Below are 13,726 nucleotides of genomic sequence, written 5' to 3' on the forward strand. Positions count from 1 at the left end.
TAGCCCATTTCACGGTGAGGCACGTCCCAGCCAGACGACCATGTCATTACTTATTCTGCTCCCTTAGCTTTGCCCACGCTGCTCTTCCAAGGTTGAATCTGTTATCTTCTCTTGTTTAAGGAGGGAGAGAGAGAAAGAGAATAAAAGAAGTCGATAATAATTCCTCTTTTCTAAATGGACGGATTTGGCTGTCAGGGGAGAGCTTTTGAAAGGCAGCGTCTTAGCCTTCTCAATGCCTCTTAAGGAAATGTCTGCAGAGCCACTCACACACAAATAAGATCATTAAAAGCACTGATTACCTCTGAGCCTTCACCACTCGGCTCTAAAATATTCTTTACTCTGACGAGTGGAAAGCCAATTTAAACTGAGATGTTAAAATGAGCTGAAGGAGATGTGCCTCCGTTGAGGCTGCACACCAAAACAATTCGGAGGCAGCAAGATGACTGATTACTGCACTGCTTATTTGTTTTGAAACAATTACTGGTAATCATATTGATGTTTATGCACAGTGCCCTTTCTGAGAAGTAAAACTCGGCTTTGTAATTACATCACTGGAATCTAATCAAGAAGAGATAAACCTTCACCTGTGCTAACAACATATTAAAATGCAAATCAGCGCTGGTGCAGACATGGCATGCTCAGAGGCCTAATTATCCTGTGATGTCACAGGCACAGTCCGTGTCTTCTGTTTCCTTGGTAATCTGTCAAGCTGAATCCGGCCATTAACTTGACTAATTTCAACAATGAAATATACGAATCTGTTCTGAATGAGCAACATAGGTGTGTGGAAACAGACTCTTGATGGTATCAGCAGATATCAGAACATCAGCTTAGCCTGAAGTTATTCAGGCCTATTATCAGAACCAGATCTGGTTCAACACTCTTACACACACACACACACACACACACACACACACACACACACACACACACACACACACACACACACCCCTAGCTTTATCATCGTGTAATCCTGGTATACAAGTCATACCACTCTTCACTCTGATCCTGACACACACACACACACCCCAGAAGGTTAGCTCAACATTGTCAGATCTTTTCTCAGGTCAAAGATTCCCTTCAAGCTATTCTGTGAGTGTGACCCAACCAAAACCCACACCTCAGCTCATTCTCTACCATACACAAACACACATGCACGTAAGCTCTACAGGCTATTCAGAGGCAGTCCAGTTGGTGGTATTTGTTGGGATTGTCCTGCAACTGGTTGGTAAGAGAAAGAGAGAGGGGGAGAGAGGGGGAGGGAGGGGGGAGGAAGAACAGAAAATACACTCTGTTCTGTTGTTCAAAACTGAACGTAAAGATTCAGCTCTTGGCTAGTCTCCTGAGGGAGATGCCGAGAGATGATCTAGTGAGCTATGATGTTCCAAGTAAATAATTCATACCCATGCAGAGAACAGCACATGACCCAACATGAACTCTCAACAAGGAGATACGGCCCGAAAGCTTCTCCAATCACCAAGAAAACCCCTTCATAGCTCCCCATCCAATTCCTTTCCATGAAACAGTAGAGTACAAAAGGGTAGAACTCTTGCTCAAAGCTAAATCAGTAATAATGTCACACGCCCAGGCTATTTAGTGAGTACACTACATAAGTGTAGCTTAGACAGCCGGGGAAAACCCAAGCAAAAACCCAACATTCAATCCGACACAAAATATGGATAGTTTCGCGTTCTTTGAACAAGTCAATTTCAGCGTGACAAGTGTGGTTGGCTATTTTGATGTGGGTGTAACGCAAAAATTATGCTGAAGGATTCGAGATGAAAATAAATGTCAGCCCCGCTGTCTTTCTCAAGAATAAATGCTGTTTCTGGGTTAGCAACATCTGTCTCTACTTTTACACACACGCAAAAAAAAAAAACAAAAAAAAAAAAACCTACTCTTGAGAGAATGACACAGTGTAAATGTCATTATGTTTAAATTAGGCCAGAGTTTAATCATGTTAGATTATATTAGCATATTTTTTAAACAGACCTTTAACATACTGCTGGAAGAAATATTTAAACACATTCAAGAGCACTTCATAAGGCAAACTATTTTCCATGGACCAGTTAGCCCAGCGGCTCTGGCATACCAAGGGCCAGACTACAGAGCATTTGCAGCAACCCCTATTGGCAGCTGTAGAAGAGTGCGGCAGGGCCGCATGGAAGAGTCCGCTCAGCCGCTCGTACACCACACCCTCCCCCATGGAGATGGACTGTCCACCGTGTGTTCTGTGCAGCCAGCCCGCGGTCACTATTTCGGGACGCCTCGCGGTGGTTAAATATGGGCCAAGATCCGAGAGTGACTGCACGTCGCAGATAAGGTAGGTGCTTATGAGTTAAAGTCAGCTCATCAGACATAGTTGTGAACTCCACATGAGGTGTCGCGGACGGTAACGCCCGTGAGCGGCACGTGGAGCAAGGCCGAACGCACGGGCACTAGAGCAGCAGTGGGCGCAGGAAGAAAACATACGGCCTGGCTGAGCTCCATCTTGGCCAGCAGCTGAGCAATTAGGGATGGCGCAGCTTCCAGAAGAAAACAGGCACATTTTATGTAGGAATGAGCTCTAATAGCACAGGGGCCGTAACCCGGGACAAGGACAGTACCTGATTCCCAGCAGGAGTTGGCTGGATGCCACCTAATGCACCTAAGTGGAGGGAGATCGACGTCCCCGCCAGAGAGGGCAAAGAGCAGCGGAAAGTCCCGCTGCAGCCATAAAAGCCAATGCTGCATTTCTGCGCAGGGCTTCACTCCACACTCAGGCGGGGGGGCGGGGGGGGGGCTTTCCTGGCAACCAGGTTACTGCAGCCATAATTCACAACACATAAATCCAAACAGTCATAACACGGAGCGGGCAGAACGATCACGTTGCCTTTCCTCCGCTGCTAAGGGACGGGGGTGGGGGGGGTTTGGGCAGGAAAGAAAGGCTTAGAATGGGGGGGGGGGGGGGGGGTTGTGGTTAGACAGTGAGGCATTAAGGGAAATCAGTTGGGAAGAGAGAAGAGGAGGCCCAGCACTCCCAGGAGCTGATGGGAAATGAATCAGGTGAGGACCGGAACCGGAGCCGCCTGGGACCATCGATCCTGGCCGGGAGTGGTGGTGAGGGGGGTCCCAGGCACAGCAGCTACTTGTTATCTACAAGCAGTGTCTGCTCACCCCTCTAATATCGCCCTACCGTAGGCTCCAGTCCATTCCAGCCCTCGGAGAGGTCAGGGATGAGGACGAGCGCTGCCCTCTGGAGCCTGGGTCTGCTGCGAATACGCTTGAGACAGTCCCCTCACGCCTGAGACAGTCCCGCGTTGGGAAGAGGAGGCAAGCGGATGCGAAGCTCAAGGGGACATACAAGCACTCACATACACTACACAGCCATTTAGACCAAACCCACTCAGACGTCTTAAGTTTCTTGAAGAAAAAAGTGTGTAGAACGAAACAAATGGTTACATGGTTACTTCCTACTCTCTGAGCTTGGCGATCTAGTTAGATGTTTTGAACACAAAGTTGACAAAGCTTTATGCACAGAACATTGCTGAGTAAATGTTCACATTGCAAATGTGCAGAGCATGGAAAGGTTTGGTCCACTTAGACCCCCACCGCCGCATGCCCCCCCCCCCACACACACACACACACACACACACACAGCTTAGCTGTCAGCATGCAGAAGCGAAATTTCTCCACCCTGCTCTCACAAATAAAAAAAACAATCCTAAGGACCAGCCCCATATCAGCCACACGAAGCAGGCAGAAACTGACAGTCGGGAGGCAACGCGAGCAGCACTCAGGGGTTCCTCCACACCAACAGGGGAGCTCCAGCAGGCTACAGTGCTTTCCGCATCACTACATTTTTATGTGAATGCAGGATGGATTTTATCCTTCCAATAAGCACTTTGTCGTTATAAATACCACTACAAAACACGTTCTGGTTTTACAAACATCCCCAGGAATAACTGGGTTGAGTATGTCTGAAAACATATTTGCGTGAAAATCAAATTCCGGACGTCCTTCCAAACGGAAAAAAGACTCTGCGGCAACATTTGAGGTGGCGAGTAATAAACTATCATGAGCTTGTACTGCCATCTGCTGGATTCTAGAGATGATGCATCAGTACTGGGCTCCCGTCCAACATAAACAAACATTATGACCACCTTTTCCCATTTCTGGTCATAGCTTCTAGACACATTCTAGTCGTTTTCCTGCTTCACCAATCCAATTTTAAACGTATAAAAAACGTATTTTGTTAGTTAATTGATGAGTTAGGTCAATTGAACAACAACAAAAACAAAAAAGAAAAAGAAAAGAGAATCCTCTAAAATGTGTAGCACATGGGAACTAAAAATACTGCAACCTTGTTTAATGAAGTGAGAACTGGGAAACGTCGCTTAATGAGATCAGAGATGGCGCTTTCCTTTAACGAGCTGGGCACACAATCACTGCCTTGTCTCATTACCGCCACACGAGCTAGCAGAAAGATGTCCCAAGATGACGACGAAAACAATAATCAAAGTAATAATTTACCTTAAATAAAACAAAGTTATCAAAACCGAATGCCTACCACAAGATGGCAGTGTTTTATAATAAACTAAAAATCCCAACGGAATCATTAGCCACAATTAACCTCAGAAGACTATTAGATGTGTCGCTCAACTCATAACCTGAGGTAGCAAATTAATTATACACCAGCAGGTCAGCGGACAGATGATCAGACAAATGCATTTTACACTGCGAAGCTGTGTGTCCTAACTATAGACCGCCTATCACCATGCAGCAGATAAGGCATTATAATCACAAAAAAAGCTGTCTTCCTATTGGGCCACAGGAATTAGAGTGATAAGTCTCATATGGAACTAACCAAAAACACTAACTCAGTCGTGGCTTTCTACTAACCACAATGATACCTTAAACCTGCACAGTAAGCATATTAAAATGGACGAACAAGGAGCTTATATAAATGACAGCACGCTTTAATAAGTCTGCATGAATCTTAGATAGAAAGTCAAGTTATCAAGTCATGAAGAGTACGCCAGGCCACCTGTTGCTTCCAGAAGAATGCCTGTGCTGGGCCAGGACTCTCTTCAGGGCAGCGAGACAGTGTTAGGCAACCTTATCTAGCGTCCTGACAAGCATTTTGCTTTTACAAAGCCTTTGAAGGTCAAGACTACATATTGCTTTTTAAGTAAATCACATGCAAATATATTTCAATTCTTGTGTTTTAAAGCATTAATTTCTCTCATTAGTACAGTAGATTACAGCCACACTGCAGGAAAAAGGCAGCGTGGCGCGCCAGCATCCGAACTTCTACGTTAGGCGAATCTCTCTGTGCTAAGCCACAGCATACAGCCCTCCTGGAGACTGGGTGTCAGGTCAGAGGAAAATGGCCTAAAACCCAACTGGCTGCCAGTGGAATTTTCCTTTCCAACAAAAAGAATCATAACATTTAACCTACATGGGGCATCGCCAGACACACAACCAGTTCACCATGTTGTGAGCGCCACTTTGTTTTTTTGTGTGTGTGTGCACGCATGCTTTCTGTTGTATTCATAGTTTCAACCTCCAAGACCGGTTTTACTTTACAACCCCACAGTAAGGAAAGCACAGTCAAGGTTCTGTTATATATGACAAGGTGTAAATATTTCCTCTTGCATAGGTACCAACATAAGCTACTACCATGGCATTCAGACAATTGTCTGCATTGTGTGTGCCACGTAGAACAAACCCAGAGGACCCATGACCCAAAACCCAGAACAAACCCATGTGCTTTACATTAGCCCACACTCTTCACAGTGACGCAATAAGCAGCCTCAAAGCCCAGCAGCCTCAGGGAGAGGCAGAGTTCTCAAGCTGTGGGAACCAGTGGAGGCCAGCAGGTCTCGACCAGCTACATCCCTTTAACCTTCTGCAGCTGTTTTTTCAGCTTTGGAAACCTTATATAAATATTAAATTTAACAAAAACAAAAAAGCAGACACAAGTTTAACTATTTCTAAGATGTTTTACTTTTTTAGGTTCAGGCCAAAATTAAGTATTAATTGTATATTACAAATGAAGTGTTATGTTAAATATAACCAAGGCAGGTTAATCTGTGATAAAACAAACAAAATAAAATGTACTGTGCGTTCCTTACTGTTTCACCAGTGGATAGAAATGAGTGAGCACACATGTGAAAGCTTTGTGACATTAATTCACTTGGGCAAAGGCCAAAGAGCTGTCAGATACCAAGAGGGTCTGGCTGAAGAAGCATATTATATTTACAAGATATACAAATCAGATTCCTATATCTATCTATCTATCTATCTATCTATCTATCTATCTATAGACACACACAGCCCTTCAAAACAGGAACAAGTTACGATATACTTGTTCTAGGCAGCTTAAAATATTTTCTATACATTTCTAGCAAACATTCAGGATTTAGCTTAATGTGCAAAAACAATCAATTAATTGAACAGTTTAATAATGCTTAAAAGATTAGTTTTCACAGCATGCGTTACTAATATAACTTGTACCTTTTAACAGCAACACACACCTATGTCATAACATCTGTAACTGAGTCATTCAAAAGTCATTTAACTGACTACCCATTCCTCAAATACCTTTTGCAAATTGAACAATGTGCCACAGCTGCTGTAGTAAATAAACTATATGCTCTATTCTTGTCAATGTTGCAGAAAATGGAGCATTTTCTAGAATACTTTTTCAACAAAAATGTGGTCTTGCATACATTAGATACTTACAATTAATATGCTAGAAGGAACGATATACAGTACAATGTAACGGTTAAGTAAACTTAAGCGATTCTTCTTGAGCTTGCAGTGCTATACTTTTGTAAAATATTACAAAGTCAGGTGAAAAAGTGTCTACTTCTTTATAATTGTCATTTTGTCATGTAGTCATTAAAACGTTAAAACGCACTGTGAAGACTTCATAAGAAACTCTTACACACTTTCCATAACTGGACCTTTTCACCATTTCATAGATGATTTTATTCCTTAAGGTTAACAAGGCTAAGGCAGACAGAGCAGAACATTTACAATCTTCCTGGAGATAAACGGGACTCCAAGACTGTGTCCTTCTGCACTACAACGTGTGGGTCACCAAACTAGGCCTTAACAGCTGTTGATTTGAGCAAACATGGCACCCATCAGTTTGATTCTTTTACGTGCTCTGGTGGTCACCTCCAGATTACACTCGCTGAAGTTGCCCCTTAAGTGAAGTTGCCCCTTAAGCCTTTCAAGCTTATTACCAAAGCAAGACCAAAGTATTGCAAATCAACAATAGCTTAAAAAGTAAAAGAGGAGAGCATGTCAGCTCTGGTTTCAAAGACACTATTTGTGTTTAGTACAAAGTTGACTCTCACAGGCATGAGCCTTCTTGAGCCAAGCTTGCAATAAGATCTGAAAAGATCACCCAATTATGTCTAATGTTATCACTAAACAGCACAAAATTGAAACTTACCATTTTCCCTACTTCACCCAAAATTATAGGTACATCATTATAAAAATTCAATAATCATACTCAAATTGCAGTTATATAAAATAGGTCAATATTGGTAGAATTGTTCCAGGATGCCTGATGCATATGGGCTGAAGACCCCTGCTGTTGTAAAGTCAGGAGGATCTCCTGCAGTGCCTGGGAGAGATGAGCTGAATTCTTTCAGCTGCACACAGTAGCCAACTGTCTGTGCTGCTGATGCACTGTTCAGACAGAAGAGCATAGAGGAGGACGTTCTGCAGCCTCTCCCAGCAGCTTCACAGCATCCTCCACATGTGACTAAAAACAACACCCCAGTGCTGCCACTGCAAAATGCAATACATCAGCCTCAGCTATACCCCCTTCACCGCAATAAATCATCATGACTGGGTTGCCTCCCCCCCTCCATGCACTGAATTTAATACACACTGCCTGCGAGTTCAGTCATCTGTATGAGGGTTAGCTGACAAGTGCACATAGGTTCAGGGAAAATGGATGATGAATAATAATAATAATAATAATAATAACAATAACAACAACAACTTTAATTAAAATAAAGACATTTATAAAAAAAACATTTTAATAAAAAGACATTATTCAAAAATAAATAACACATTTGTCCTAAACAAACATCAGTTTTAACACTAACTGACTTCTGACTGTTTGTTCTGTAACTTGACTGAGTAGCTGTTTGCTGTTATATCAGAATTCGAGCAGACACCACAAAACTGACGCAATTGCATCATTTTTAAGGAAGCTAGGACAATTGGCATGGGCTGTCTGAACGCATACATTCCTCTTGTGCATTCTTTTATGTTATGATATAACTTATATATCACTATTAACATCACTGCCTATTAGTCAGTGCCATAATATAGTAATACAGTAAAATACAGTAGGTAATACAGATCCTGCTCTGCAGGCCTATATCTAGAACATACTACACCTACATTTCCACTTCCCTAGCTGCTTAGGTGTACACAAGGATAGTGAAAGGCTAAGCTCGGAAAGCAGCCCTGCCAAAGGTTGTAGGCCTTTTCGGCTGCATCACAGCACATAAGCTCAGATGGACATGCCTCCTTCCTTCAGGACACAAGTTTCTTTTTTTGACACAAGAAATACCATTCTTTAATTCACTGCAATTTAGAAAAACACCGCAAATTCCTAACACCCCATCTCTTGACAATCCAAACTAGAACCAATGTCACTGCATACATGATGTGAACCAATATGGTATTACACCATAAGGGGTTATGGCACTGTGTCCCAACAAGAAAGACAAACACCGCTTTGTGTTCGTGGTTTCTCCTTTTATCAATACCATGTTTCCTCTTTTTCTTTTGCTTGTTTTCAGTGACTGGGCTGCTGACATAATAAAGGAAGGGTCAGGCTCGTTTTAGGGAACTGTGATCTGGCACTGCCATGCTAACAGGGCTGAGCCTGTGCAAATGAACATCAGCGTTTATTAGAGTTCAAATCTAAGCCTAACGCTTCCTTACCAATGCCTTACCAAACACTGGATGCAATATGTTTTTAGAAACTTTTTTTGCAAGTCATTCAGGTGACCAACAATGACCAATGTTAATCAGTCATGAGTTACAAGAGGCTGATGTACATCTTGTAGTTGATGTACTTCACACCATCACCCGCCAGATTCCACTGCATAAGCTGCATGCTTACAGAATGACATTTTAAGAAACTGGAGTTAAAATTACAACATCAGAATGATTGCATATGCAGGACTGAGCCAGAATAGAAGCCTTGGGCCACTGTGGAAATGTTCAACCCCAGCATGAGCACCTATGAAGCACCAAACATACCAGTAACACTGTTCAGATTCAGAAAATAATAGTAATTACATAAATTAAGTTCAACTTTTTCATATGGTAAACATTGTTTATTTAAATAATACTATTAGGTACTGTGAACTGTTAGAGGGTGAATACAAACTCAGAACTCACATCGCCTTGTGTTTATCTTCTGCTAAAATCTGGTCATTTGGCTTGAGTGTATACCTGTTGAAAACAAAATCAGAATATAACTTTTCTGCTGATGTTTTGCGAAAGACGTATGAATATCAACCCCCCTGCCCCAACAAACCTGAGAATAGATAGCAAGTACGTCTAATTAACTTGTGTTGCATTCAAATAAACTGTTATTGAGTGATTACATAGAGTTTGCTCAGAAACAAACAGTCACTACTGAGAAAGAACCTAAAGCAATCCTGGGCAGACCTGCAGTACATCTCCCGAAAAAAGGCTTTGCCTTTCAGAATCAGATAAAGGCACAATAAGCTGCAAAATAAAATATAAACACACCCTTTTCTTATTTTTTAGGCTTTATATGATAACAATATAAGCATATTATGACAATTATGGTCATCATACTTATTCCTTTTTGAAGCTACATTAATCCATGTGCATGTTGGAACAACACTTCCCCTTATTTTGATAATTGACCTTTCCATTACACATGTTGGTGCATTCAAGACATGAATAGGTCACCCAAAAACATCTAATCAAGGTGATACTCTGAAAGGATGAAGGGCCTCAATGCTGATTTTTTGCCAGATAACCAGAGGCTTTAGTGATCTCATGCAGATGGACATGCCTGTGCAGATGCCTGTGAGCAGCCACGTTTTCATCACAGTGAGAGTACAGGCTGATGAAAGACTAGCTCAATAGGCATCACTTCATTCCAAATTATCTAAAAAAACAGAATCTATTTTTGCTGATTATAGCAGTAATTCTATGCAAATAGAAATATTTTTCAATCTACTAAATGACGTGGCAAGTCTTTAGGTTTACATTATTGTTGCCTTTCACTATATCTAATCACAAGCAAACAATGTGTTTATGCAACTGGCCTGTTGCTCCTTTCAGCTGTAGCCTGATAATCTTATCCTCCCTCATCCACAAAGTAGTCCCCTAAACGTTAACTAAATCAAATGGATAATTAGTGCAAAGTCTGACTGTTGTTCACCACTTCTGTCTGCAGTAACAGTTTAACATTCACAAGTTATGGTTGCACAAGTCATTTGTGCAAAGAGGATTACCAAATTGTGCCTTTACAGAATTTCTTGTGAGTTTGAAGAATTAAATATAAACATTCTGAATGTGTTTTTAAATCATATAGAGATACAGAATATATTCCATCGTTCTGTACACTACATTAAACAGAGAAGGGATGAGATATCTAACTAACTAAACTGAGAGTAGAACAATTCCTGAAGCAACAGGAAATAAACATTATCCCAAATGCATACATTCTCTGAGCTAGAATAGACCTACTATACAAACACATGAAGAAATGCACGAGGGAATCATAAATGTGAAGCAAAGCAAAAAAATGATACACAGAATAAAATCATTATTAAAGTTACAAACCTTTCCTTTAAAAAACAATTTTTTTTTTTTTTTTTTAAAAACACCTAGAATATACACTGGTGCTTATTGAGATATTACAGGAGCAAACAGTAGAGCCATGTTGACAAAACCGTGAAAAAAATAATACATAATACTAGGCCAGCGTATGAGACCATTGGTAGCAATGTGTTTAAGGTTGTGTAACAGAGGACGAATGAACAGATAGCAGGGCATTGTGTATGACTGACCCTGGACTGGCAGGCCTGTGAACAGGCCTACGTGTCAGTACAAGGTTGCCCACAGGGTGTCTGCACCTGCCACCTCCTGCCAGAAACAGCACAATAGGCTTATATGTACTAGTGTCTGGGGTGCACTTGTCCTCATACAACACTGTAAAGCATAATTCACCCACCTCTGTATGGTCAGACTAGACATGTATATTTATATATAAAAAATATATATTTATATATAAAAAAATATATATATATATAAAATATATATATATATATATATATATATAAAATATATATATATATATATATATATATATAAAATATATATATATATATATATAAAATATATATATATATATATATAAAATATATATATAATATATATATATAAAATATATATATATATAATATATATATAATATATAATATATATATATATATATATATATAAAATATATATATATATATAATATATAAAATTTATATATTATATATTATATATATTATATATATATATATATTATATATATATATATATATATAAATAAAATATATATAGAAATAAAATATATATATATATATAAAATTATATATATATGCCACCACATCATAATGTAAATTTCATGGAATCATTACTTACTTGTCAAGAAAATCCTTGTCCACCACAGCGCAGATGTCAAGTAGGGGATTTCCCATGCCAAACAGTGCATTCTGACTGTAAAAAACAAACATATGTTTTCACTTACCTACAAAGAAATAAACTAATCAAACTAACCAACCAAAGAACCTGACAAGGTATATGATTTTAGAACACTTGGCCATTTATTCTAGCACTGCATACAGATGTATAAATCCTACTTAAATGACAGTCAGTCAATGTAACATTCATCTAGCGAATGTGCTTCGAATATTTGCCCTAAGAATCCACCATACATTGCTGGAGCCAGCCAGCCGTTAAATATTTCACCCAGGCGAAATGTGCAGTGAACACAGATGAAAGACTCAGTAGGGCATAAAACTACAAGAGCTTACACAAGATTAACCACAGCACTTCCAGCAAAAACATGGCATGGTCCAGGGCTAATGAGAAATGTAGTAACACTCTGTGCTGTTCCACACGTTTATGCTAGGAGATGCTAGGACATGTTCCTGATGGGCTTGGTAGAACTCCTTGTTATTTCACTTTTAACTAGTGCATCTCAAAGAACAAGTTTGTCTCATGAAATTCCACCATAACGATTAAAAAAAAAAAAAAAAAAACCTCACAATGTAGAAATATACTTGGAAGGCCCTCAATAAAACTACTAATAACCTGTACAAAATGAATCATTAGAAACAATAGGTCAGTGACTACTCATTCATTCACCCTGATTGTGAAAGAGTGCTGAAGCTTTGTTGACTTAGAGAGTTGAACAAAAAAATGCTGACTCCAAACTAGTCATTGAAAAAGTAACTGAATTCCAACTTTGTCCTTTGGAAAAAATAACGGCTATTCAAAAAAACGTTCATACATTAATATGCGGACACTGCCGAATGTTTTTACAAATCTAAAGTATGATTATGGAATTTTTAATATACATTATTGAACCCGTCACTCACTACAAAGACTGCCTTATTGGCAAAATGTCTGCTTAAAGACTAAAACCATTAGCCTTCAAGGGAAATTTCTGAACAAGCACAGGTGCATATTTGTGGGAGTTTCAGAGGCTGCGTGTGTTTTAAAACAGATGTTTAGCATTACTATGCTATTTAGGTGCCCAATGAATAAAACTGTCCAATTCTCTGTGAAAAACAAAAAGGATAATAACATTAATTCTAAGTTCTCAGATTTATAAATAATAATAGCTACTTTCACAAATGCATGCAGAGAATGGCCAATCCCACACCATGCGAGTTACTATCACTGAGTATATAAGTACAAGCAGTCTTGATAATAGCATAAGAAATCTGTCCAATAGGCAATAGCCACTAAATTATACAACTGAGGGATTCATAATGTTAAGGCCTCTCAACCGAAAACTTCACCCTTACCTGGCCATGCTGCTACCCACAGGTGATGCTGGAGAAACGTAACTTTTGAAACTTTAGGCAAAAAGCTCTAAATATACACCAAAATTTCACTGACAACTTTTGCACTGTATCATCAGTACTCTACTGAGGAAAGAGTGCCGCTTAAGGTTCTTTAGCTGATGGGCTGACAGGGAGAGGAGGAGCTCTGTATATAGTCATTTCTGGAGTTGCAGAAAGGGGTCATAGTGAAAACCTAAGACGGTTTTACATTTCATACAGTTTTCGCGATTTGTGGCTACTTTAATAGAGATTATAGCTAACCAAAACAACTTTTTACTGCTGCTTACTGTATAAACATTATGAGTGGACATCGAACTTAAAATATGCATATCAATTAAAACCTTATATTAGTAATTAATCCATTCGCTAGCTCTCCGAATTCACCAGTTTTATTCATTTAACGTTGCATGCGGGGTGGATTATTAGCCAAAGCTGCCTTTAAATTTGCAACCTGTCACAACAAGCTCGAAGTCTTATGACTTAACCTTCTGAAATGTTCAACGGAAGGAAACTACTGACTCATAACAATGAGCATAACACTCCATAACAACGTGAAGATGGCCCCTTCATGCGTCCTTGTTGGAGATTTGTTCTAG

The 13,726-nt window shown here is 39.9% G+C and overlaps 1 protein-coding gene across 3 annotated transcripts in view; it reads right to left on the bottom strand.

Moving 5' to 3' along the window:
• adka (adenosine kinase a) overlaps positions 1 to 13,726 on the bottom strand; it is a 105,769-nt gene that overhangs the window by 91,231 nt on the left and 812 nt on the right. For 2 of the 3 annotated variants that reach the window (XM_027017633.2, XM_027017632.2), the window contains exons 2-3: positions 11,701 to 11,775; positions 9,424 to 9,477 (exon numbers count right to left, since the gene is read on the bottom strand). In XM_027017633.2, coding sequence (XP_026873434.2) covers positions 9,424 to 9,477; positions 11,701 to 11,775 — 129 coding nt within the window. Of the gene's footprint in view, positions 1 to 9,423; positions 9,478 to 11,700; positions 11,776 to 13,091; positions 13,201 to 13,726 lie in introns of those variants that run through there. The other variant, XM_027017634.2, reaches the window with a different exon arrangement.

The sequence above is a fragment of the Electrophorus electricus genome, chromosome 11 (assembly GCF_013358815.1).
Source record: "Electrophorus electricus isolate fEleEle1 chromosome 11, fEleEle1.pri, whole genome shotgun sequence".
Classification (NCBI taxonomy): Eukaryota; Metazoa; Chordata; class Actinopteri; order Gymnotiformes; family Gymnotidae; genus Electrophorus; species Electrophorus electricus.